This window comes from Mustela nigripes, chromosome 1 (assembly GCF_022355385.1).
Source record: "Mustela nigripes isolate SB6536 chromosome 1, MUSNIG.SB6536, whole genome shotgun sequence".
Taxonomy (NCBI): domain Eukaryota; kingdom Metazoa; phylum Chordata; class Mammalia; order Carnivora; family Mustelidae; genus Mustela; species Mustela nigripes.
Window position 1 is genome coordinate 234928689 of NC_081557.1, and position 27569 is coordinate 234956257.

The following is a 27569-nucleotide window of genomic DNA, read 5'->3' on the forward strand; positions in this document are numbered from 1 at the left end:
AAAACAAACAAACAGGGGCGCCTGGGTGGCTCAGTGGGTTAAGCCGCTGCCTTTGGCTCAGGTCATGATCTTAGGGTCCTGGGATAGAGTCCCACATGGGGCTGTCTGCTCAGCAGGGAGCCTGCTTCCTCCTCTCTCTCTCTCTCTGTCTGCCTCTTCGACTACTTGTGATTTCTCTCTGTCAAATAAATAAATAAAATCTTTAAAAAAAAAACAATATCAGGAATGAAATAGGATTATCACTACAGGTGTGGAAGCTACAAACAACTCAGGAAGTTGACAATTTAAAAGATTGGAAAAATTCTTTTAAAAACCACTGACTATCAAAACTCAACCCAAATGAAACAGATAATCTGAATCAGCCTATAATTCTTAAAGAAATCAAAGAATAATTTTTCACCCCTTAAAAATTTCCAGGCTCAGGTGGTTTCACTGGAGAAGTCTATCAAATATTTTTTAAAGGATTCACACCAATTTTATAAAATCTTTTCAGAAAATAAAAGTGGAGGGAACACATCTCAACTTATTTTGTAAGGCTAGCATTACCCCAATACCAGAATCAAAGAAAATTTTTTAAAAAATTAGAGACCAATCTCTCTCATGAAACTGGACACAAAATCCTTGACAAAACTTAGCAAACTGAATTCAGCAATATATGAAAAGAATTCCACCTCATGACCAACTGGGATTTATTCCAAGTATGCAAGGCTTATTTACATTAAAAAATCAACAAAGTAACTATACCAACAGCTTAAGAACCATATGATCATATCATTTGACACAAAATTATTTCATAAAATCCAACACCCATTCATGATAAAAGTTCTCATTAAGTTAGGGATAAAGGGGATTTGCCTCAACTTGATAAAGAACACCTACAAAAAACTTATAGCTAACATGATACTTCATAGTGAAAGTCTGAGTGCTTGCCCCTAAGATTGGGAACAAAATAAGGACCCCTACTCTCACTACTCAAATGCAACCTAATATTTAAAGTTCTAGCCACTACAATAAGACAAGAGAAAGAAATAAGATGCATCCAGTTTGGAAAAAAAAAAAGTAAAACGATTTCTATTTGTAGTTGACATGATTGCTCATGTAGAAAATCTCAAGGAATCTACAAACAAACACCTAGAACTAAAACTAATTAATGAGTGCAGCAAGATTTCAGAATCAAAGATCAACACACACAGATCGATCACGTTTCTATATACTAGCAACAAACATGTGGAAATCAAATTAAAAATATGTCTTTTTAATCACTCTGAAGAAAATGAAATACTTAGATATCACCTTAACAGAACATGGAGGGGTCTGTGTGCTGAAAATTCCAAAATGCTGTTGAAAGAAGACCCAAATAAAACGGAGAAACACACAGTATTAGTGTATTAAAAATAGTGATGCCATCAAATGCTGTGAAGGATGACCAGAACCTAGAGGAGGAAGAAGTTTAAGTGTGTTTATAAAAGGACAACATAAGGGGTCCTTGTGGTGATGGAACTATTTATTCTATATCCTGACTTGTAGTGACTTGTGATGATGGAACTATTCTGTATTCTGACTGTGGTTGTGGATATATTCTATATCCTGACTGTGGTTGTGTGTCTCAAGAATCTTACATGTGATAAAATTGCTTAGAACTAAACACACACACACACACACACACACACACACACACACACACAATGAATATAAGTAAAACTTGGGACATCTGAAAAAGGTTCATGAATTATGTCAATGTCAATATTTTGATTATAATATTATCCTATATTTTTTCAAGATGTCATCATTTGGGGGAAAGGAGGAGGGAATATACAGTCTCTGTATTATTTCTTACAACTGCATGTAGATTTACAATTCTACCAAAATAAAAAATGAAGTGAAAACAAGGAGGGGAAATATATAAAGGGAAACCCCTGGGAGGGCAGAGTGAGGAGAGGAAAGGAGCCAAGGAAGAAAGATAATCTTGCAGCCGTTAGGGGCTAACAGTGTGCCACACGGCTTTCAGTGGCTTGAACCCACCTGCTCTCCCTGTAACCCTATAGAGTAATATGTCCCCAGTTTTGCAGAGCTTTCAACCTATGCCTTGTGATTCCAAATTGAATGCTCTTTCTATGAAAGAAGTCAGGGCGATGGGGGGAGCACATTGCAAAGAGAAACCTTATTCCTCTTACAATAATTAGTGCTGCTGAAGAGAATGTTTTCCTACTCAAACTTTTCTTCAGGGCAACTTAAACCTTGTTCCTGAAACTATAGATCTGAGAATTAAGCCAGACCCAGACTCAAACACCACGCCCCAGAGGGATATTTTTTAAGATAAAATACAATTATAGAAATTCTATTATTTTCTTGTCTTGACCCAATAGATTATCCTTCACATCCCTTTCTGGAAAACCCTGACCTGTTCTGTAGCTTACTCTTTTTTTTTTTCATTTTTCAGCATTAAAATTCATGACTTGGCAGAATTAAAGGACATGTATGCTATAATCAACCTGGATGATGAGAATAAAGGTATTAATTTTTCTGAAGCAGAGTGACATTTTATCACTGCAGTATTACAGTAATGTGTTTATTATTATTTGATTTGTATTCATTATAGGAGGAATAAAATTATCACCCTTCATGCGAGTTCCCTAAAATAACTTACTTATTTTAGTAATTATAGAAGCCCGTAAGTCCACTTTGATCTAAAGATTTATAGTCAGTTTAATCTCAATTTCAGTTATAAAACCTAAATTCTTACATCCTTTCCCTTTGGGCCACTACGGAATGAATCGATGGTCATGTTCACATGCCTATCCGTGGTAAAGTTTTATTCTGTACAGACTTAACTATGAAAGACAGCACTTGAAGATTTTTATGTCTGAAGAGAATGTTTTCCTACTCACACTTTTCTGCAGCTTACGTGAAAATGCTTGTTTGCCTGCAACAACATTACTTGTTTTTGATCCTTTATTCTGTCAATCATTTCAGGGTTGGGCACCTTGTCCTGGACAGATGATGGCCAGTTGTTGGCACTGTCTACCCAAAGGGGCTCACTGCATGTTTTCTTGACCAAGCTTCCCATACTTGGGGCTGCCTGCAGCACGAGGATTGCGTACCTCACCTCCCTGCTTGAAGTCACAGTAGCCAACCCCGTGGAAGGGGTATGAAAATGGTGTTATTTTGACTTTATTCGTTAGTAAAATCACAGCAGTTGCAACAGTTGATCTGCTACTGTTCCTTTCCTGCATTATAGGAGCTGCCGATCACAGTTTCTGTTGATGTGGAGCCCAACTTCGTAGCGGTTGGGCTTTATCATCTGGCCGTGGGAATGAATAATCGAGCTTGGTTTTATGTCCTTGGAGAGAATGGCAAGTCTCAAACCAGTTGTCATCGTCTTATCTGGTGTATAACTTCTATTATTGATTGGGGAGCGCTGAAAGGTTCTTTTGAAGACCAGGCCTTTCACGCTTTTCCTTCAGCTTTTTTTTTTTTTTTAAAGATTTTATTTATTTATTTGACACAGAAAGAGAGAGATCACAAGTAGGAAGAGAGGCAGGCAGAGAGGTGGGGGGAAGCAGGCTCCCCCCTGAACAGAGAGCCCGAGGGACTTGATCCTAGGACCCTGAGATCATGACCTGAGCTGAAGGCAGAAGCTTAACCCACTGAGCCATCCAGGCGCCCCGCTTCAGCTCTTTCTTAAGAAGCTTAAACAGTTTTGTGAATCCTCTAAAAATTGTGCATAATTTTTGGAAAGATTTTATTCTTAACCTTTGTAGTGAGCATAGCTTCATATAGTGGGCGGAGTATGACCTTTAGAATGAGGCCCTGAGTGTAAATTCCCCAGCTGCCTCTTGGAGGTGACTGTAGACCAATTTTCTACCCCTCTGGGCCTTGGTGTAGAGCACTGGATGTGGTGCATAAATAATGAATCTTGGAACACTCTAAAAATAAATTAAAGAAAAAAAGAAGAAGAAGCCTTCATCCAGAAAAATGAGGATTCTTCTACACGTAGGGGTCAAGGATTCATAAGGAAAACTAAAGGAAATTAAATGCGATGTACTTTGCACAGTGACTTTCTTAGGCACTCCTTGGGCTGGTAGTTGGGTCCCTCCCCCCTACCTTTTATTCTTTACGTTGTGACCATTAGCATCTGAAGGGAACCTGGCTTTTTCTCCTCATTGGAGGTCAGATAACCCTCAGCCAGCTGGAGATACAGCCTCAGCTAGAGTATACCCTTAAGCTTAGGGTCATTCAAGTGAAATTTTTGGTGGTTTCATGTATAATTTTGTTTTCTGTTCCTTTGTTTCATGTGAATCACTAGGGAATTCCTGAAGGCAAACTTATGTGACAACTACGGTTTTCTTTAGAATGGCTAAAATAAAAATTTTAGATTCAGAGTACCCTTTAAAAAGGCACCCATTTGGGGCGCCTGGGTGGCTCAGTGGGTTAAGCCGCTGCCTTCGGCTCAGGTCATGATCTCAGGGTCCTGGGATCAAGTCCCGCATCGGGCTCTCTGCTCAGCAGGGAGCCTGCTTCCTCCTCTCTCTCTCTGCCTGCCTCTCTGCCTACTTGCGATCTCTGTCTGTCAAATAAATAAATAAAATCTTTAAAAAAAAAAAAAAAGGCACCCATTTAAAAATTAGTTGCAAACTTAATGCAATCTTAATGTGATATATTTTAATGTGTATGCATTTTTTTATTGCTACAGCTGTTAAAAAACTGAAAGATGTGGAATATCTGGGGACAGTTGCCAGTGTTTGCCTTCATTCGGACTATGCTGCCGCACTTTTTGAAGGCAAAGTCCAGTTGCATTTAGTAAGTATAATTTTGAAGTCCTGGAGCCCTGGGGACTCTGGATGACTCCAATTAGTGATGCGGAGGAACAGCCTAATGTCAGATTACCAAGAACTTTGTTCAGGAAGCAACCACATACAGACTAGCTAGAAAGTCAAGTGTAGATGAAGGACTAACAAAACTCTTCACCCATCTGCATGAGATGCTCACTTAACTTTCTTGCGCTGGTGGTAAAGTGCATCTAGTGGAAAACTAAAAACTGATGGGAACCTTCTATGTCTGGGCTCCCTGCCATGAATTGACTTACACAGTTGGGCAGGTCACTTGTGGGGTTCCTTGAAATGATACTTATAAAATTGTTCAAAAGATACCGGCTCCTGAAATAATGGGTCTTCTAAGCAAGGGGGCATCTCCTACATCTATTTCTTGGCTCTTTGCTTCTGGGAAACCAGACCCCTGGAGAGCCGGCTGCAAAGATTATTTCCACTCAAGAGGGATGTTTAATGCTGCCCTGCTGGCGAGCTGGGTTCCTGTCTGATGTCTTTCTCGATAGATGGGTAGTCCGATGAGTCTGAATGTTTAATCGAACTTAAGAAGACTACTCTCTTCTGTCTCCCTAGATGGTGCAGAGCAACTTTATTTCAATCTATGAGCTACTGTTATTCTTTATGTCTTTCTGTTTTAGATAGAAAGTGAAATCTTGGATGCTCAGGAAGAACGTGAGACCCGGCTTTTCCCAGCAGTGGACGATAAGTGCCGTATTTTATGCCATGCCTTAACTGCTGATTTCCTCATCTATGGTACAGATGTATGTATTGGCTTCTTTAATATAGAACATAGGGGAATTTCTAATTTTTAATTTTTTATATATGTGTGTGTGTGTGTAATATATACATACATATAGGTGTACGTATGTGACATATATACCTTACCTCCTATATACACTTACGTACAGCACATAGGTCCCCGGATTTGCTAGTAGCAAGTGCTTTTGTGATTATATAAACAATTTTGATGGCAGAGTGAAAAGAGCAGACTTTGGAGTCTAGAAAATCTGGGGTCAGATTCTCATACTTGGCAGTTTTCTTACTTGCTAGGTGCTACTTAACCCATTCCAAGACGCATTTTCCTTATCTAGTTGCTTTAGGGATCTAATTTGGTGATGAACATAAGACATATCATTGAACTTTAGATCTCCAATGCCTACTAACAAATGGCAAAATTATTTGAATATTGAGAATCCCACTTTACTCTTTGGGTTGTTGTTTGCTTGTTTGTTTTATATTTTTAGAGAGCGAGAGTATGAGCTGGGGAGGGAGAGGCACAGAGAGAGAGGAAGAGAGAGTATCTTAACCAGGCTCCACGCCTGGTTAAGTGTGGAGCCTGATGCGGGGCTCGATTTCATGACCCTAAGATCATGACTTGAGCTGAAATCAAGTCAGACGCTTAACCAACTGAGCCACCCAGGTGCCCTGATCTTTGGTCCTTTGAACCACCAGTACGCTAGACCTCTAAATATTGTACTAGCCGGATGGACATAAAACATATAGTAATAACATCTTACATTCGTAAAAGGCTTTCAAAGATTTTTTCAAAGCATATCATACCTGTTGTCTTGTTGAATCTCTAGAAGAATTTAGTAAAGGTAGGAAGGTCACAGTTTTCCACAGTAGGAAACCAATTATTGACTGTTTCAAACACTTCATTTTCTCCCTTTAAACTGCTTTCTAAAGTAAACATGTCTTTACCACATGCTTATGGCCGTAAGAGAGACTTTAAGTCCAACCTAAATACTAATACTAATATACGTCAGTACGGTAGGTTTCACATGTCCAATAAAGTAGTAAGAGATATGGTAAATAATAGCAAATGTAGTACATTTATGCGAGATGTAACAGTTTATAAAACCCTGATCTCGCTTGTTTTATCTCATTAGTTTTATAAAATAAGCAGGGAAGTTTTAGAGACTGAAGAACACTGAAGATTAAGAGGTTAGTAAGTTTGTAACAGATGCAGATCTTGGCCAGTATCTCCTGATGTAAAATCCACTCTTTGCACTCTTCCCCTCGGCATTTTGAATTGAGAACTCAAGGTGTGGTGGTCTGTCCGGAAGTCAGCATTTATCTCAATCTCTTTCTTGAGTGATTCTAAAAATACGTTTTTTAAAGTTTTAGCGGGGTATGACTGATTCACAACAAACCAGTATTTAAAGTCCACAGTTTGATAAGTTTTGACTTGTCTGTACCTGTGAAGCACCATCTGCTCAATCAAAATAGTGAACATGGTCATCACCACCAAACGTTTTCTCAAGCCCCTTTATAATTCCTCCTTCCTGTCCTGCAACCCCCCATGTCACTATAAATGAGTTTCTGTTTTCTAAAATTTTATGTAAATGGAATCACATGGTATACATTTCTTTCTTTCTGACTTCTTTTATTCAGTATCATTATTTTGAGATTCATTCCTCTTGTGTGTATCAGTTGATTCCTTTTTCCTGCTGGCGTGGCATTTTATAGTATATCTTTATCATAATCGGCTTAACCATGAACCTAAGGATGGACTTTAGGGGTGTTTCCAGTTCAGGGTTGTTTCCAGCCTGGATTATTTCCAGTATGGGGTATTTACAAATAAAGCTGCTGTAAACATTCGTGTTCAAGCCTTTGCATGGACATATGCTTTCTTTTCTCTTGGATAAATACCAACAAGTAGAATGGCTATATCATATGGCATGTGTATGTTTAAGTTTTTAAGATACTGACAAACTGTCTCTATGTTGGTTGTACCATTTTACATTCCCATCAGCAGTGTGAGCCTTCCAATTCTTCCACATCCTCACTGACATTTGATATGGTCAATCTTTTTAATTTTACCCACTCTTAAGTATGTAGTGAAATCTTGTGATTTTAATTTGCTTTTCCCTAATGGATTCCTGTGGATTGCTTTTCCCCCCTCTCTCCTTCCCCCTCCACCAGCATCTTTTTATGGGCTTGTTTGGCCTCAGTATATCTTTGGTGAAGTGTCTGTTCAAATTTCTTTGACCATTTCTTAATTGGGTTGTTTTCTTATTATTGATTTTTGAGGGTTCTTTATATATTCTGGATTCAAGTCTGTAATTTATCAGATATATGCTTTCTAAGTATTTTCTCACAGTGCATCAGTTGCCTTTTCATTCTCTTAACAGTGTTGCTGATAGAGAAAAAAATTTTTTATTTTGATGAATTCCAACGTACCAATTTATTTTTTTACAGATTGTGTTTTGGTGTCATATCTAAGTAACCTTTGCCTATCCCAAGGTCCCAGAGTTTTTCTCCGGTGTTTTTCTCTATAAGTTTTGCAGTTTTATGTTTTGTACTTAGGTCTATGATCCATTTTGAGTTAATTTTTATTTATGCTGTGAGGTATGGATCAAAGTTCATTTTTTTGTTTAAAGATATTCCAGTTGTCCCAGCACTATCTGTTGAAAAGATTGTCCTTCCTCCACTAAATCTCCTTTGTACTTTTGTCAGAAATCAAATTGTCCATGAGTGTTTGGGTCTTTTTCTGGAATTCCTCATTCCATTAATCCATGCGTCTGTGTTATACTAAAACAGTATAGTTTTAGTTCACTAAAACTGTTCTAGTTACTCTAGCTTTATAATAAGTCTTGAAATCAGGTCACATTAGCCCTCCAACTTTGAGTTTCTTTTTCCAAGTTGTCTTGGCTGTTCTCAGTACTTTGCATTCCCATTTGAATTTATGATAAGCTTATCAATTTTTACAAAAGGGCTCCTGGGAATTTTAATGGGATCATGTTGAATTTACAGATCAATTGCCACCTTAGCAAAATCTGCTCACCAATGAACGAGGTATATATCTCCATTCATTTAGATTTTAATTTCTCTTAGTGTTTTTTGTATTTTCAGTGTCCCAGCATCCCTTCGGTCAGATTTATACCTTAAGTAGTTCATATTTTTGTATTTTATCATTTTTCACATTTTTAACGCATAGTACTACTTTTTAAATGTTAACATCTGATTATTCATTTGTGGCATTTAGAAATGCAACAGATTTGGGGGTATTAATCCTGTATAGTGCAGCCTAACTGAATTCACTGAGTAGTTAATAGTAATTTTTTGTAGATTCATTGGATTTTCTATTTAGATGATCATGTCATCTCTGAATGTAGCTTTATTTCTTCCTTTCAATATGGATGCCATTTATTTATTTATTTATTTACTTACTTACTTATTAGATTTTATTTGAGAGAGAGACAGAACACTAGCAGGGGGACGGGCGGACCAGAGGGAGTAGACTTCCCTCTGAGTGGGAAGACTGACACAGGGCTGGATCCCAGAACCCCGAGATCATGACCTGAACCAGAGGCGGACACTTAACCCACTGAGCCACCCAGGTGCCCCATGGATGCCTTTTATTCTATTACATTGTTGAATAGGAATGGAGAAAGTGGCTTTCTATGTCTTATTCTTGACCATTAAATATGATTTTAGCTGTGGATCTTTTGTAGTTGCCTGTTATCAGGTTGTATGCATACTACAAAACCTAAAACAACCATTAAAATGATAGAGTTGTAGCTAATAAGTCAACAAATTAGATAAAATCAAATAATAGAAGATACACAATCATATTAAACCCCTTTAAGCTCTGGTTCCTCTTTTCTACTTTTTTGCATACCCGATAATTTTACTTTTTGGGATGCAGGATATTTTTGTATTCCTAAATATATTCTTTTTTTACACCCAAACTTGGGGAGGTGGAGAGGGAGAGAATCTCCAGCAGGCTCCCTGCTGAGCACAGAGCCCCATGCGGGGCTCAGTCTCAGGACCCATGAGTTCATGACCTGAGCCAAAATCAAGAGTCAAACGCCTAATCGACTGAGTCACTCAGGTGCTAAAAATACTCTTGAGCTTTGCTCTGGGATGCAGTTAATTGACTTAGAAACAGTTTGACCCTTTTGAGTCTGGTTTTATGATTTCTTAGACAGATGTGAAACACTGCTCAGTCTCTAGCTGATTATTCCCACTTCTGATCTTTCTGAGTTCTCTACCCAGTGCCCTGTGATTTCTTCTAGTCTGATCATTGGAAGTATTTACTATTCCCAGTCCTGTTCCCTCTAATCCCTTTGAATGGTTCTTTCCCTGGCCTAGTGGCTTTCTCACTTGCCTGCAGGGATCAGTACCTGCTAAGGACTCACAGCAGACCCCCTGCAGCTCTCCAGGCTTCTCTCTCTTGTACTCTGCCCTGCAAACCACGGCCACCTGTTCTCCCCAGACTTTCTGCTGCATCTCCTCAGCTCGAGGAGCCATGCTCTGCCTGCATCCTCCTCCCTTTGCCATGTCTTGAAAACTCTCAAAGCAAAAGCTGGCGGGCTCGCAGGGTTCACCTGATGTATTTCCAAAATCTTGGGCAGAACTCATTGTTCTTTGTTGCCTCATTCCAGGATCTTGAAAACTGCTTTTTCATGATTTTTGTCTACTGTTTTTGGTTGTTTGGGGTAGGGAAATTAAGTCCTGGCTGTTACCCTATCTTAGCCTGAATAAGAAGCCCAAGATGTTATGTGTTTTTATTTTAATTTAACTTTTTTTTTTTTAAGATCATTATAGAGTCACAGGCAGTTGTAAGAAACAATACAAAGTGATCCCACGTAAGAAACAAAACAGAGAGATCCAGTATGCTCTTTTCCTAGTTTCCCTCAATGGTAACATTATATTATTACATATCATAGTGAGGATATTAACATTGACAGTCAAGATACAGAATGGTTCTTTAACCACAAGGATGCCTTCATGTTGCTATTTTATAGACACACTCACTTGCCTACTGCCCTCACCCCAATCTTAATCCCTGCTAACAAAGTTATAGTTAAAAAAGCGTTACAACAGGGGTTGAACTGTAGGAGTCTACTAGTATGTGGATTTTTTCCAATAAATGCAGGACCTGTCCACTTATGTATTTTTTTCTCAATAAATATGGTACTGTAAATATATTTTTTCTTATGGTTCTTATAATATTTTCTCTAACTTTATTGGAAGAATACAGTATATAATACATTTAACACACAAAGTATGTGTTAATCAACTATGTTATCAGTAAATCTTCCAGTCAGTAGTAGGCTATTAGTAATTTAGTTTGGGGGAGTCAAAGTTATACATGCATTTTCAGCTGTCGGGATGAGAGTGGTCAGTGGTCAACCTTAATCTCTGTGTTGTTCAAGGATCAACTGTAATCTCCATTTCTATAATCTGACATTTCAGTAGTGTTACATAAGTAGAATCATACACTGTGTAACCTTTGGGGATTGCTTCTTTTCACTCACATACTTCTCTGGAGATGTATTTGAGTCATTGTGTGCAACAATAATTTGTTCATTTTTATTGCTGAATAGTATTCTACGGTATGGATATACCAGTTTGTTTAAGCGTTCACCAATTGAAGGGCATCTGGATAGGTTCTCATTTTTGACTGTTGCCCGTGAAGCTTCTATAAACATTCATAGACAGGTTTTTGTGTGAACAAATTTTTACTTCTCTGTAATAAGTACCCAGAAGTAAATGTGAAGTTACGACTTCATCACATCCACTATGAGGCTGTAATCAAAAAAGTCAGATAATAACAAGTGTTGAGGGGGTTGGAGAGGAATCAGAACTCTTTTTTTTTTTTTTAAGATTTTATTTATTTATTTGACAGACAGAGATCACAAGTAGGCAGAGAGGCAGGCAGAGAGAGAGAGAGAGAGAGGGAAGCAGGCTCCCTGCAGAGCAGAGAGCCCGATGCGGGGCTCGATCCCAGGACCTCGAGATCAAGACCTGAGCCGAAGGCAGCGGCTTAACCCACTGAGCCACCCAGGCGCCCCAGGAATCAGAACTCTTATATGCTGCTGGTGGGAATGTAAAATGGTGCAGCTGCTCGGCAGAACACTCTGGTAATTCTGTAAGAGATTAAACATAGGGGTACCTGGGGGACTCAGTTGGTTGAGCATCTGACTCTATTTCGGCTCAGGTCATGATCTCAGGGTTATGTTTTCCAGCCCTACTTCAGGCTCTGTGCTCAGTGGGGAGTCTGCTTGAGATTCTCTCTCTTCCTCTCCCTCTGTCCCTCCCCCTTCTCTCAAATAATAAATAAATAAATAAATCTATACAAAAATAGATAAATAAATAGACATAGCTACCTTATGACCCAGGAATTTCATTCCTAGGTTATACCCAAGATATGGGTTTATATTAAAACTGTGTATTCATTGGGGAGAATTAACATGATTATTATGGTGAGTCTTCTAATCCATGAACACTGTATACCCTCCATTTATTTAGATCTTCTTTGATTCTTTCATCAGGGTTGTATAGTTTTCAGCATCCAAATCCTGTGCAAGTTTTCTTAAATTTATACCTAAATATTTCATCTTTTTTGAGTGATTATAAATGGTAATATATTTCTAAATTTTCATATGTATAGTTCATTGCTAAATATAGAAATACAGTTGATTGCATGAGGTGGTTTTGTTTATTTCAGTCTTCTAATTGGTCTTAATTAACAGCAAGAATATTTAAAAATAACATGATTTGAAAGTTATTCTTAAACAGTGAAGATATTTCTTATAAATGGAAACTCTGAAAATCAATTATACTTCAATAGCACTAAGAATATTAGAACTAACTGTTGAATCACATGTACATTCTCACTTACTCTCTTGGATCTGTACATTTACATATAGTAAATACTAGTTTTAGACTCTTCCTGCATGAAAAATATGGTACATTTTCTCTTAAAATTGGAAGTGTGTTTAAGTGCTTAAAGTATTTTCTTGCAAACTTTTTATTCCTATTACTGGATTTTTTTTTTCTTTAGACTGGTGTTATTCAGTATTTCTACATCGAAGATTGGCAATTTGTTAATGATTATCGACATCCTGTTGGTGTGAAAAAGATTTTTCCTGACCCAAATGGAACCAGATTAATTTTCATTGATGAAAAAAGTGATGGATTTGTCTACTGTCCAGTAAGTCTGGAAGATTTTTTAAGCATTCATTTTTTTAATATATAAAGAAAAGTATTTTAATATGTATTATATATAAAAATCATTGTTCCATAACTAGTTGAAGGATTAGAGTACTTTGTTAAATCATGTTTGTGATCCATTTTTATAACTATTTACATCAAGAAAACTTTTTCCATTATTCTGCAGTTTTTCATAGTGTCAGTCTCAGAAAGATTCTTTAAATGGAAAAATAGTTATATTCTGTACACTTTACCTTTATTTACTGAACAATATTACAGTATATCTTGATGTACGTGACTTTTCTCTCCAGATATGCAATAAGCTTCAGAGGTAGGGACTCCTTTCTGCCCATCTCACTTGATTTTCCTCTTGCCTTATTGATCCTGAACAGAAAGAAAAGATATTTTTGTATATGATAGATTAAAAACAGGTAGACCCTTTTTAGAATCAGTTACTCTTATTTTTATACACCCCTTACTTTTTTTTAAAAATACCTTAGAAAAAGGAGATAGGTTTACTGTATTTATAGGTTTACTGTATTTACTGTACTTGGGTTTTTCATTTACTTACTTTTGATGTCCAGTTAATGATTTAGTGTGTTCTTGGTCACAGTTCACATAGCCTACAGCTGCTCTTGGAGGCATTTTTTTTTTAAAGATTTTATTTAATTATTATAGAGAGAGCACAGGTAGGGTGGGGAGGGGCAGAGGGAAGGCAGATTCCCCGCTGAGCCAGGAGCCAGATGCAGGCTTGATCCCAGAACCCTGAGATCATGACCCGAGACAGAGGTCATGATCTTTCTTTCCTTCCTTCCTTCCTTTTCTCTCTTCCTTTCCTTCCTTCCTGTCTCTCCTTTTCTTCCTTCAACTCTTTTCTTTTTTTCCTCTTTTTATCTTTGATAAATCTTTGTTACATTTGATAAATGGAACAAGTTTCCCCACAGGAGCTCTTGGATTATTGAAGCAAAATTCCCAATGGGCCAATTCTTAATTCAACCCATTCCTCTCCCAGTCACAGAACAAATGAGGACAAATGCCATGAATAGCAAGATAACCCCTGAGTTCTCTCTGCTTGATCAGGAAATCCCTCTTGGACGAACCCCCTTTCTGTAATAGGGTCCTTGTCCGAGCTGCCTGCACCTGGGCTCACCACAGACGGAAGCTGCGGCCAAGGGTACCTAGAAGGTAGGCGGGAAAGCAGGGATCTGGCCGGAGTTAAGTGAGAACTGGGGTCTGACCTCTACAGAAAGGGTGAAGAGTTAGAGCAGTCTGAACGAGTTAATGCACTTTTCTTCCACCTGTGACAGTTATCCTTTCCTTGATGATTTCTGTTAAAGAGGCTACGTGACCTTCCTCATGGCATGGCTGTGAGGTTTCAGTGAGTTGTTCTCCAAACCCTTGGTTGGGCACATGGTAATTACTTAGCAGGTGTTAGCTAAAGCCCCCCCTCTTTATTGCTTTACCACCCTTAAACCCCTCAGGTTCCAGAATTATCTCACTCACTGCCCATTCCCATTCCTGTTTCCAACTCTAACCTGCCGATCCGTTACATGTTAAGAAAAAAAGTGCCGGTGAAACAGAATCCTCCCAAATCCGCCAGGACTGTGCTGAGAGTACAGGCGCTCCCTAACCCCACCTGTGGCCCGGGTTTGCTTTTATCTAAAGCAAGATCTCACTGCCAGGTTAGAATTTTAGGTGGTTGGGCACAATATCCCAGGGAGTGAATTCCTCCTGTAAGTTACACCAGTCTTTCTACAGTTAAGGCGAGCTTGGCAGGGAAGGGGAAGGCGGGCTTCTGCTGCAGTCTTCCCCCCACCTCCCCGCCTAGGGTAGGGCACGGGAGGTGGCCTTGGCCTCCAGCCCAGTGTGCCATGCGTTGGATTTGATTTGATGACTCGCCCTGTCATAGCACGTTACTACTGCAGTTCACTCTTCTACTCTGCTTCAGTGAATCCGAGAGAAACACTGCTCCTGTGGTGTACTTACAGGAAAATATATCACATTCAGGGGCGCCTGGGTGGCTCAGTCCGTTAAGCGTCTGCTTGGGCTCAGCTGGTGATCCCAGGTCCTGGGATCGAGCCCCACGCCAGGCTCCCTGCTCAGTGGGGAGCCTGCTTCTCTCTACCCCTTTGCCCCTACCCCCTGCCCCCAGCTCATGCTCTCTCTCTCTCAAACAAATAAATAAAATCTTTAAAATAAATTAAAAAAATATGTAATTATTTAGATGACCAGTACTGCTCTTTAAAATTCCTACATTTACTTGCAGGTTTCCTTCATACGTATATTTATTCAACCAAGTATTCCGCACTGTGTGTGTGGTAAGGAAGCGACTGACATTATACAGTAGAATCGGGAGGGTGACTTTTTCCTTACAAACACCCTAATATAACAGCCTTGTACCCTGTCACTCTCTATAAGCCCATTAAGGATGACGAGATATATTACAGAAAGTTCGTAAATAGTTAGGGTGTGGTGGTTAAGTGCATGGAGTCTGAAGACAAACAGACCTCGATTTCAGATGAATAATAACAACTAGTATTTTTGTGCTGAGTACGCCTTACATATATCAGGTGTCTTTTACTCCTTATGGCAGCCTCAGAGATAAGTATATATATATATTTTTTCCTTTTCTTTTTTAAGTAAACTTTAGGCCCAAGCTAGGGCTCAAATTCATAACCCTGAGATCAACAGTCGCATGTCCTACTGACTGAGCCAACCAATGGGCTCCCCCAAGAAATACTCATAATATTGGTCATTTTACAGGTGAAGAAAGTAAGGTTTGAAAAGATAAATCTTTGTTACATTTGATAAATGAAACAGTTTCCCCACAGGAGCTCTTGGATTATTGAAGCAAAATTCTCAATGGGCCAATTCTTAATTCAACCCATTCCTCTCCCAGTCACAGAACAAATGAGGACAAATGCCATGAATAGCAAGATAACCCCTGAGTTCTCTCTGCTTGGTCAGGAAATCCCTCTTGGACAAATCCCCTTTCTGTAACAGGGTCTTTGTCCGAGCTGCCCAAGCTCCATGCCTGGGCTCACTTGGGCTTGCCATTTTCTGACTGTGTGACCTGGGACACACAGTCCCAGGTCACACAGTCAGAAAATGGCATCTGTGGTCTGAGCCCGGGGTGACTTCCTCCAGAGTCCTTGCTTTGATCGGAATCCCAGTTTCACCATTGATAAAATGGGTGCAGTTCTTCTTTTTTCTTTAAAAAAAATATTTTTTATTTATTTATTTGACAGACAGAGATCACAAGTAGGCAGAGAGGCAGGCAGAGAGAGAGAGGGAAGCAGGCTCCCCGCTGAGCAGAGAGCCCAGTGTGGGGCTCGATCCCAGGACCCTGAGATCATGTCCTGAGCTGAAGGCAGAGGCTTAACCTACTGAGCCACCCAGGTACCCCAAAAATGGGTGCAGATCTACCTACTCTGTAGCTTGTTACGTAAAAATGAAATGGGACCAGGTGCACAAGGCGTTTAGTATGTGCCTGCCATGTAATACGCACTGAAGAAATGGTTACCTTGGGGCTCCTGGGTGGCTCAGTCGTTAAGCATCTGCCTTCGGCTCAGGTCATGATCCCAGGGTTTTGGGATCAAGCCCGAATCAGGCTCCCTGCTCTGTGGGAAGCCTGCTTCTCCCTCTACCCACTGCTCATGCTCTCTCTTGGTCACTCTCTCTTTTTCTGTCAAATAAATAAAATAAAATAAAAGGTTACCTTTAAAAAAAATTCTACCCCCAGTCTGGTGGCACTGTGCACCATCTGCATAAACCTAGGATCAGTGTCAAGCAGTGGTTGGAAGCATAAGTCTAAGCATAGGCTGGGGCGCAGTCTGCGTACTGCAACCAAGTCCTGCTTTTCAGCTTACTAGCTGTGTGACTCTGGGCAAATTTCCTGTGCCTGAGCTGCTTTCTCCGCAACATGGGCATAAGGATGCCTACCCTGGGGGCACCTGGTTGGCTCAGTCAGTTAAGTGTTTGACTTCATCTCCGGTCATGATCTCGGGGTCCTGGGTTCGAGCCCCACATTGGGCTCACTGCTCAGCAGGGGGCCTGCTTCTCCCTCTCCCTCTTCCCCTCCCCCTGCTTGTGCCCTCTTCCTCTCTTGTGCTCTGCTATCTCTCTCTCAAATAAATAAATAAAACCTTAAAAAAAAAAGAATGCCTATCTTGTACAGTATAAGGTTAGAATTCAATCAGGTTGTATATAAATAAGTAATTAGCACAATGCCTGATAAGTAGCACTATTAGAAACATAATTAGAACTACATATAATTTTAAATTTTCTGCTAACCACATTTTTTTTTACAAGAAGATAAAAAGAAATAGGTGAAATTGATGTTAATGTGTTCAACCCAATATTAATACTTCGGTATGTAATCGATATAAAATATGACTGAAATGTTTTACTCCCTTTTTCGTACTAGCTCCCTGAGATCTAGTGGGTCATCTAAACTTCCGTCTCAGTCGGCCTAGACACATTTCAGCTTTTAGAGAGCACCGGACTATGAGCTAGTGGCTACTCTGTTGCACAGCTCAGCTCTAGAGTATTAGCTAGTCTGTGTTCTTACATTTCCTTCTTATTTTGCAAGCAAGATGCAAGTTAAGGGAGGGAGGAGGGGGTATGGCTCAGCTGCACATTCAGAGAGGATACAAGCCTGTGTGTGGAGGTCGGTGGAATATGTACATTGATTTTTTTTAATAGCTTATATCACTAACAGTACATTTTATATTTATTGGCGTGTGTTCTAGAGAAGGCTTTGAAATAAAACAGACCCAGTGGAGTTTATTTGCTTTCCAGATATGTATGAATTAATTAGTTTCTTCTCTAGCTGGACCATTTCTATGCCAGGTATTGAAAATTTTCTCAACACAAGTGTGTTCATAGTTTAAACTTCTGTTGTGTTCAGCAGCTTTGATCTTTTTTTGTTTGTTTTATTAAGTTGAAGCTTTTGTGTCCAGACTTGCCATTTTTCCTGAAAATGCACCGTTTTTTTAATTTAAATTTTAAATTTTAAATTTTTTTTAATTAATTTAATTTTTTGTACCAAGTTTTAGATAAAAGTCTTGATTTGCCATACAAACCCCGGGGTTTTTTTCAAGCCAGATCTAGTAAAGGAATAGGAAAAGGAACTTTCCTTCCCGCTCTGGCTGGAGTGTTGCTGGGGTGAACGAGGTGGGAAAGCTGCGGGCCGCCAAGGCAGCAAACACGCCCCTAACCAGGCCAGCGATGACAGTTACAGTACAGACTTGGGGCAGATCTGTAAATCCTGTTTCGTAGGTTAATGATGCTACCTATGAGATTCCAGACTTTTCACCAACCATTAAAGGTGTTCTTTGGGAAAACTGGCCGATGGATAAAGGCGTATTTATTGCCTATGATGACGATAAGGTGTACACTTACGTCTTCCACAAGGACACGATACAAGGTACGTAATCATTTTTCTTGTGCAGTTGTTGGTAAATAAATTTCCGTGACAGTGAAGTTAAAGCATTCCTTTCTGATTTATGGGCTAAAGATCCTCTTTTAACATTAAGGTGTCTGTTTTCAAATCTAGGGTCCAAGGTCATCTTGGCCGGAGGCACCAAAGTGCCCTTCTCTCACAGACCTTTGCTGTTGTTTAACGGAGAGCTGACCTGCCAGACGCAGAGCGGGAAAATAAACAACATCTACCTAAGCACCCACAAGTTCCTTGACAGTTTAAAAGACGTGGGGCCGAGCGAGCTGCGGCAAATGCTGTCGCAGACTTTAATGCTCAAAAGGTAGGGACTCCAGAGGCTTCTCCCCTTCTCCTGAGTGTCAAGTTTGCTTTTGTGCTTTTTAAAGGTCAAATCCTATTAAAGTAGCGGGAGATGACAGTATTTCCATCATTTACAGGATTATTGGGAGGCTTAGATAAGAAAACCAGGTAGGGGGGCGGAGACTGTGTGTAAATTCTAAAGGAAGTGCAACTGTCCTAAGCCCTTCAGAAAAAAAGAGGTTCCTCATCACCCAAATAGCACACTTACAGTGAAATGAATGATTAATAATTATATAATTAATAATTAATAAGCCTCATGATTTCAACAGTATCCTAATGTTGACATAAGAAGTTTGGGTTCTCCTTGCTGGGGAAATGACCTGTTAATAGCCGCTGTGAGCTTTCCATTGTGGTTTCCATCGTGGTCTTACATGTTGCTGTTCCTTAGGGTCCCATGAGCCCCCTCTTCTCTTCTCTAATGATTCTTCTTGAGTGCATCTCCCCTACTAACACGGCTCCAATAGCATTCATAAGAGGCGGACTGTAGAACATGCATCTTCCACTTACGCGGTATGTACCGCTAGCCACCAGCTGTGTTTGGGAGTCCGTGAGCCCCTCACACTCGCTCTGTTTAAAACAGCTCATCTTCCCCAGCCTCCGCTTTCCAACCCAGTCCTAATCCCACATGCACATGTCCCAACACACACACCGACACCAACGCACACCCACACCCCAGACCTTTTCCTCCCCACTGCCCCGTACTCCCCACCACTAACACGGGCCCTCACTCTGAAAAATTCATACTCTAAGCACTCCCTGACCCACCCTCTCGACTGATAGCCTCATGACAATCTCATCTAGTCACCACCCTTGAAATACCAGTCAGGGGGCACCTGGGGGACTCAGTCAGTTAAGCATCTGCCTTCAGCTCAGGTCATGATTCCAGGGTCCTAGGATCGAGTCCTGCATCAGAGCCCGCTTCTCCCTCTCTCTCTGCCTGCTGCTACCCCTGCTTGCGAGTGTTCTCTCTCTTTGCCTCTCTCTCTAGTAAATAAATAAATAAATAAATATTGAAGTTTAAAATTTTTAAATGTTTAAAAAACATTAAAAAAATATATTTAAAGAACATTTTTGTAAAATGGATTTTATTTATTTGAAAGAGGTAGATAGTGAGAGAGAGCCCAAGCCAGGGGGGAAGAAGGAGAAGAAGGCGTCCAAGAAAAAAGATTGAAGAAAAGTTTATATAGTTTTTCGTAACTTGGAAATGAGGATGACAGATGAAGAAGTGTTTTTGCAAAATTTAAGACCCAACATGATAATACATATAACCTGAAAATTGCCAACCAGGGGGCAAATAGAGCTCCCTGATGAATCCAGTATGTTGAAATGCTAGGTTTTCTGATGCTTGGGAAATGTGCAAGCTTCTGAATGATCACACTGCCTGGAATGAGCTGGCCAGAGCCTGTCTCCATCACATGGAAGTGGAGTTTGCCATCCGCGTCTATCGGACAATCAGAAACGTGGGCATGGTGATGTCCTTGGAACAGATAAAGGTAAGCAGCATCTCCTGAGACTCACTGCATTCGGATTTAAATGGCATGTATTCAGTCATGTTAAGTTTCCGCAATTAGTCTTACCTAACTCATCAGCAAGTTAATTGGTAGAACCTTAACCACTTCCTACTAAGCAAAGGCTTAAAAAAAAAAAATGAAACACTTCTATTTCTTCTCATTAAAACTGCTTTTATTTGTAGGGAATAGAAGACTATAATCTTCTGGCGGGACATCTTGCCATGTTTACTAGTGATTTCAACCTGGCTCAGGACCTGTACCTTGCATCCAGCTGTCCTATTGCTGCACTGGAGGTATGGCAGCAGATAAAGCTGGGAAGAACGTAGTTAGAATTGTTCAGCACCGGAAGCCTTATGCCTTCCCCCTCCTGAAATTTAGACTTTTCAGCTTTAAGACCCCTGAGTATTCATTAATTAAAAAAATACTTTCATTCTGTGTTCTGTGGAACCGCAAAAAGCATGTAATTGTAATGTTACCAAATAATTTCAAGTCTCAGTTGTGTCCGAAGGGAACAGATTATGTAATTTACAAAAATGCATGCACCATGCATTTACAAAAATGCACTGGTACCGTTTATCAAGAGCCCACATGTGACGGGCACTTTACTAAGCACTTGATATATTTTTAACTCAGTTAACCTTCACAGCAATCCCAGGAGAGAGTTATTGTCTCTATTGCCAAATGGGGACACTGAGGTGCATGTATCTTTTACTTGGCGTATGAGATTCTGTTGTGCACTGAGAGGTTTACCAAGGAGCTTACTTTCCCAGAGCTGAGCATTGCAGGGGAAGGACTAGAACAGACGGAAGAACCCAGATCAGTGCAAGGGCCAAGTGACTATATAGAATAGCAGTTAAGAACAGGGACTTTAGGGGTTCAGATCCCAGCTCTGTATCAACCTGGACAAGTTATTTAATCTTTCTATCTCCTGGTCCCATTTCTTTAAAGTAAGGGGGAAAATATCTGGTCTATAGGATTGTTATAAAGATTTTAAAATGAGGCTAAATCCTTTGGGGCACGGCGTGATCAATAGTAAAGACCCTGGGATGCCTGGGTGGCTCAATCAGTTAAGTGTCTGCCTTCAGCTTGGGTCATGATCCCAGGGTCCTGGGATCGAGTCCCACATGAGGCTTCTTATTCAGTGGCGACCCTGCTTCTTCCTCTGCCCCCACCCTACTGGCTCATGCTGTCTCTCTCTCTCTCTGACAAATAAATAAATAAAATCTTTTTAAAAATAGTTAAGATGCAAAGTGATAACTATTGTCATTAACGTTATCCTACCTCAAATCAGCACTGGCTCAATTACACAGAGGAGGTGTTTTAAAAAATACTTGCTATTGGTTTTACAACTTCATTTTTTTCAAATTACTCGACAGCAAATTTCCATTTTTAAATTTTAAGTGAACTGGCGTGCCTGGGTGGCTCAGTAGGTTAAGCCTCTGCCTTGGCTCAGGTCATGATCTCAGGGTCCTAGGATCAAGCCCTGCATCTGGCTCTCTGCCTGCCTCTCTGCCTACTTGTGATCTCTCTCTCTCTCTATCAAATAAATTTTAAAAAAAAAAACACCTTTAAATTTTAAGTGAACTGAATTAATTTTGTTCTAACAAAAAATTTAAATAATTTTATATTATTTGCAACAATTGACGACACCCTGAGAAATTTTCAGAACTTGGGCTGGTACACAGGCCAAGTAGGAATATGGTTGTGATATGAAAGGGAAAATGTCACCTTAATTCCTCTGCATTTAGCTGTGAGCACTTGCTGTTTGTTACCAGATTTGTAAAGGATTTGAGGTGATGGGTGGAGAGGGGTGGGGAGGGGTGCCTGTACCTGTCATTCTTTTAACCTCAGTGTGAAAGTTGAGGAGTTAGCCAGGTAAAGAGGTCAGAGGCATGGCCCTGCCGCTTAGCTCTGTATATCAAACTTTGTTTATAAAACTGGCCTCTCTTTGCCTCCGTTTCTGGATCTCTAAAATGGGTACAAGAAAAGTTCCTTGCAAAAGGCCCAGTTAGGAAAATTGAACAAGCTAATATCCTCGAATAGTACCTGGCAAAGAATAGCACTTGGAAAAATGTTAGCTATTATTAATTCTTTACAAAGTGTGACTAAAGTGAGGAATGAACTCCAAAAGATTCTTTAAGAATTAGTTTATGTTTGGAATTATGTCCCAGATGCAGATAAAAGACCACAAGAGCCCGGAAGAAACACATGTTCACATTTTATCTTTATGTTTGCTATTAGTCACATAGTTTCATAAATAACATCAATTCCTATAGTTAAGTATTTCTCATTTTTTTTAATTCTCTCCCTCTAATAAGAAAAATTAACCTTAATTGATAGAATTGATTTTAATTCAATTTAATTTTTTCATACGGGTAAAAATTAAATCCAAAAGAATAATATTTTGTTGGGGGGGGGTTGAGTTTTGGAGGACCACAAACCATTGTAATAGTAAGATGGTTTTGGACACCTGGGTGGCTCCGGGGGTTAAGCCTTTGCCTTCAGCTCAGGTCATGATCCCAGAGTCCTAAGATCGAGCCCCTCATCAGGCTCTCTGCTCAGCAGGGAGCCTGCTCCCCTCCCCACCCCTGCCTGCCTCTCTGCCTCCTTGTGATCTCTATCTGTCAAATAAATAAAATCTTTAAAAAAGAAAAAAAATACGAAGATGGTTTTGCTCTCCAAGAACCTGTTTTACCCCTGTGGGAGCTCTATCACTCCCAAAGAGAATGTATGTTTGAGTACTATGTCATCCTTGCCAGGGTCAAGTTCCACTTTTTTTTTTTTTTTAAAGATTTTATTTATTTATCAGAGAGAGAGAGGGAGAGCAAGCACAGGCAGGCAGAATGGCAGGCAGAGGCAGAAGCAGGCTCCATGCTGAGCAAGGAGCCCGATGTGGGACTCAATCCCAGGACGCTGGGATCATGACCTGAGCCGAAGGCAGCTGCTTAACCAACTGAGCCACCCAGGCGTCCCTCCACTTTTTTTTTTTAAGATTTTATTTATTTATTTGAGAGAGAGAGAGACCGTGAGAGAGAACATGAGCAAGAAGGTCAGAGGGAGAAGCAGGCTCCCCGTGGAGCTGGGAGCCTGATGCGGGATTCAATCCCAGGACTCCGGGATCATGACCTGAGCTGAAGGCAGTCACCCAGCCAACAGAGCCACCCAGGCGCCCCTCAAGTTCCACTTTTTAAACAAAAAGCTCTTCTAATCACTTCTGGTAAAACTGGCACTATATGGTGACAATGCAGAGTAATTTGTTCATTTGAAACTAAGGTCTCTGTCTTCCCAATAGATGAGAAGGGATTTACAGCACTGGGACAGTGCGCTACAACTGGCAAAGCGCTTAGCCCCGGACCAGATACCGTTTATATCAAAAGAATATGCTATTCAGCTTGAATTCACGTAAGTCCTTCTCTTTATGTTTTTTGGTCAGTCACTAACTGCTGAATATCCCCAATTCCAAACTGCCCTCTATTGACTGAATAATTTCTTGTTAGGGATAAAAATCTGTATTATCTGTACTTCCAAAAAAATTGTCTTTTCTCACTAGCAAAGGCTTGTCCAGACCTTTATCCACTGTCATTTTCAGCATCAAAATTGAAACCTGGGTGTAAGCCTTTTCCTACACCAAGAATCTAGCTACTGTTTGGAATCACACTTGGCCAGCAACAGTTATGCATAGTATCGGGGGGCGGACTGCTTTTCACAGCCTGTGTTCATGATCTTGACCTCTTTGAACACTTTGCAGCTCTCTAGTGTAATTTCAAGTCATAGTGAAAAAAACCACAGAATTTGGTGTACATCTCCTGTTTGCTTAAAATTATAGTTTTTCTCTCTCTAAGTTGAATTGCATCTGTATAAAGGTTGGGTTGAAAGTCAAGCCAGAAGCTTTTCACAGGTGGTCATTCAACGCTTGAGTAATAATCCTTTGTGCTACATGAGTTGGCTTCACAGATCTCTCCTACCTTGCGAAACAGTCAGTTCCAAGAGCATTAGAGTTTTCTGATGCTCTTTGTTGCTCGACAGTCTTGTCGGTAGTCTTAATTACAGAATTAGATTTTTTATTTCATTGCTGTGATGGTAGAAGCATTCAGAATCCACTGTTAAGCTCACAGGCAGCCATGCTTAGTGCTACCAAGGCAAATACCTGGAGAAACAATTCAAGTGAATAATTTTCTTACAAATTCAGTTCACACAGATATGTACAATAACGACTGTATCACACCTCTGGACAGTTTCTTTTGACACTGATTATACATTGCCATTTCAAAAATAGTGAAATGTGGAAAAGCATTGGTCTTTGAATAAAGGAAAAATGGTTCTAATGGTTTTTTTAAAATATTTTTATATAGTTCCACTTTATTTTCAGCAGACTTTGGATTCACTGAGAATATGCTCACGCAAACTATAGCTGGAGAAATCATGCTTTCAAAAAGTGGTCTTTCATGTCTAACCGTTCTCCCTTATTTGAAATTTTATATCTTGCAAATAAAAACTTTTTAGAGACTTCATTTCTTGTGTAACCAACCTCAATTTAAGTTTGTCACATATTTGCCCCTTAAAAAGGAACTCTGGTAGGGCGCCTGGCTGGCTCAGTTGGTAGTGCCTGTGACTCTTGATCTCAAGGTTGTAAGTTCAAGTCCCATGTTGGGTGTAGATTATTTTAAAATAAAATCTATTTAAAAAAAGAAAAAGTAACTTCATATATTAAAAAGGACAAATTGGGTGGCTCAGTGGGTTAAGCCTCTGCCTTCGAGGCTTAGGTCATGATCTCAGGGTCCTGGCATCAAGCCCTGCAGTGAGCTCTCTGCTCAGCAGGGAGCCTGTTTCCTGCCTCTCTCTGCCTGCCTCTCTGCCTACTTATGATCCCTCTCTCTCTCTCTCAAATAAATAAATAAATAGAAATCTTTAAAAAAAAAAAAAAAAAAAAAGGACAAATTGCAGTCTTAGTGCATAACCTAAAGGCCACGGCCTCCCAGTGCCTTGGCATTCCATCTCCATCCTGACAGTGACAGGGTCTTAGAGCACAAAACCTCTGTGCTGAAGGGAAAAGGGTCATTTCACTGGGAGATGACTCACCATATCCTCCCAGAACACAGACACCCTAGTAAACCCTTGGACCATGGAGAAGACATTTATTTTCTCCCTTTGGGGGGAAATAGAAGCTTTTGTAGCAAACTCTCAAACTCTTGGCATATTATAATCTGGTGAGCTGAGGCCAGTTGAAAGCCAGTGCTTTGTTGTTGATATTTCTTAAAATTTCTAGCGCTTTCTTGCCACCAATTCCCCAAACTTTAACTTCTATTTAGACTCTGATCTAGACACACACCCAGTCCCTAGTGATCAAGCATTTCCTTTGTAATCATAGTAACTAAGTAGGTTAGCGGGTGAGGAAACCGAGTGAGGCTTAGGGAGGTTGGATAACTTGCCTCAGCTGATAAAAGATGGAGCTTGCTTGGAGCTTAGTGCCATTTTCAGAGGAAGATGGATCTCCAGTTGGGCCTCAGCCACAAATCACAGGATTCATTCTGTCCCAGATAGTCAAAGCAAGGTAATAAATAGGTTTTGTGGCTATGCATACTTGTGTTAGCATTAGTTATGGGAGTATTATTATTATTTATATTATGTATAATACTTTTTATCTCAGTAAGAACCAGGGCCCTCAATACTGTAATCCTAAGTGTGTTCCTTCGTGTCTACCCTGATCCCTTCAATACATGTTCTTCTTACAAATATTGGGCCTTAGAAAATACATTCATTTTCATGGTCACATGATTATCATTTAGTGCCTAAAAAGAGATCATCAAAAGTGGCCTATTCAGAAGACACAAACAAACATTTCTCCAAGGAAGACATATGGACGGCCAAGAGATCTGTGGAAAAGCACTCAGCATCAGGGAAATGCAAATCAAAACCACAATCAGGTATCATCTCACACCTGTCAGAATGGCTAAAATCGAAAACACAAGAAACAGATATTGGTGAGGATGTGAGAAAAAGGAACCCTCGTGCACTGCTGGTGGAAATGCAAACTGGAGCAGCCACTGTGGAAAACAGCATGGAGATTCCTCAGAAAATTAAAAACAGAATTATCATATGATCCAGTAATCACACTACTGGGTATTTACTCCAAAAAAACCCGAAAACTCTCATTCAAAAAGACGTATTGTTGAATGCAATCCTACATTTACTGCAGTGTTATTTACAAGAGCCTACATGGGGAAGCAACCTGAGTGTCCACTGGCAGATGAGAGGGTGAGACGGTGTGGTGTATACACACAATGTGGTGTTTGCTTGGCCGTAAAAAAGAGTGCAGTCTTGTTCTCCACACCGGTGGATCTACAGGGTAAAACGCTAAGTGAAATTAAGTCAGAGAAAAACAAATACTGTGTGATTTTACTCATATGTGGAATTTAAGAAACAAAATAAATGAAGAAAAACCAAAAACCCATACTCCTAAAAATAGAGAACAAACTGGTGGTTGCCAGAGGGGAGATGGCTTGGGGGTGAAGCAGGTGGAGGGGATGAACAGTACACTTACCATGATGAGCCCTGAGGCGCATTCGTTGAATCATTGTACACCTGAAACTAACAACACTGTGTGTTAATTATACTTAAATTTTAAAAAATAATTTTTTAAACACAAAGGATTCCCCCCCAGAAGTGTCCCATCACATAGCCCCCCAAAATGCCTGACATACTACAAGGTAAGTACCTTATAGTCTCACATAATCCAGATTTATTATTTTTTGAGAGAGACAGTGCATGCGCATACACACGCAAGTCAATGGGGGTAGGGAGCCCAGGGAGGTGGGAGAGAGAATCTTAAGCAGTTTCCTTGGTCAGCATGGAGCTCAGTCTCATGACCCAAGAGACCATGACCTGAGCCAAAATCAAGAGTCAGATGCTCAACTGACTGAACCACCCCCAGGTGCCCCTATAATCATTTTTAAAATGAACTGCACTTGAAAAAAAAAACTTGTATGTTGTGTATCACATCTTTTTTGTGAGCTCAAGCAACCCAGTGACAAAGATTATCTTTTAAATCTTGTCTTTGTAAATATGATACATATTTATGTATTGAAATTCACTCTGATTTTTCTTTCAGGGGTGATTATGTAAATGCTTTGGCTCATTATGAGAAAGGAATAACTGGTGATCAGAAGGTAACCTTGAATCAAGATATGTGTAATTATCTTCAGGTTTGTTAGTTTCATTTAAAAAGGCATTGTCTGAATTGCTTCTTATTCAGTATCTGGTAGGTGAGCTCTTTTTCAGTTTATTAGCAACCTTGCAAATGATATAGTTAAATCATTTAAAAACACTTAAAAACTAAAGGTGAAAATATTTTTATCAGTCTGAAAAAGATATATTTTCCTTTGTATATTAACTGTGAGCTTCTTGTTAATGCTGGGAGTTAAAATTTTTATGCCTTCCTACGTATAGGCTGACTATGATTTTCACGAAGCTTTTCCTTTCACTCTCTTA

General features: G+C 39.9%; 1 protein-coding gene across 1 annotated transcript in view; it reads left to right on the forward strand.

The window, feature by feature from the left end:
• Positions 1-27569, forward strand: part of WDR19 (WD repeat domain 19) — a 99348-nt gene that overhangs the window by 32673 nt on the left and 39106 nt on the right. The window contains exons 10-21 of the mRNA XM_059382634.1: positions 2441-2511; positions 2974-3146; positions 3239-3353; positions 4694-4800; positions 5465-5587; positions 12622-12771; positions 18051-18198; positions 18328-18532; positions 19904-20063; positions 20264-20374; positions 23374-23483; positions 27190-27247. Of these exons, the coding sequence (XP_059238617.1) occupies positions 2441-2511; positions 2974-3146; positions 3239-3353; positions 4694-4800; positions 5465-5587; positions 12622-12771; positions 18051-18198; positions 18328-18532; positions 19904-20063; positions 20264-20374; positions 23374-23483; positions 27190-27247 (1531 nt within the window). The remainder of the gene's footprint in view (positions 1-2440; positions 2512-2973; positions 3147-3238; positions 3354-4693; positions 4801-5464; positions 5588-12621; positions 12772-18050; positions 18199-18327; positions 18533-19903; positions 20064-20263; positions 20375-23373; positions 23484-27189; positions 27248-27569) is intronic.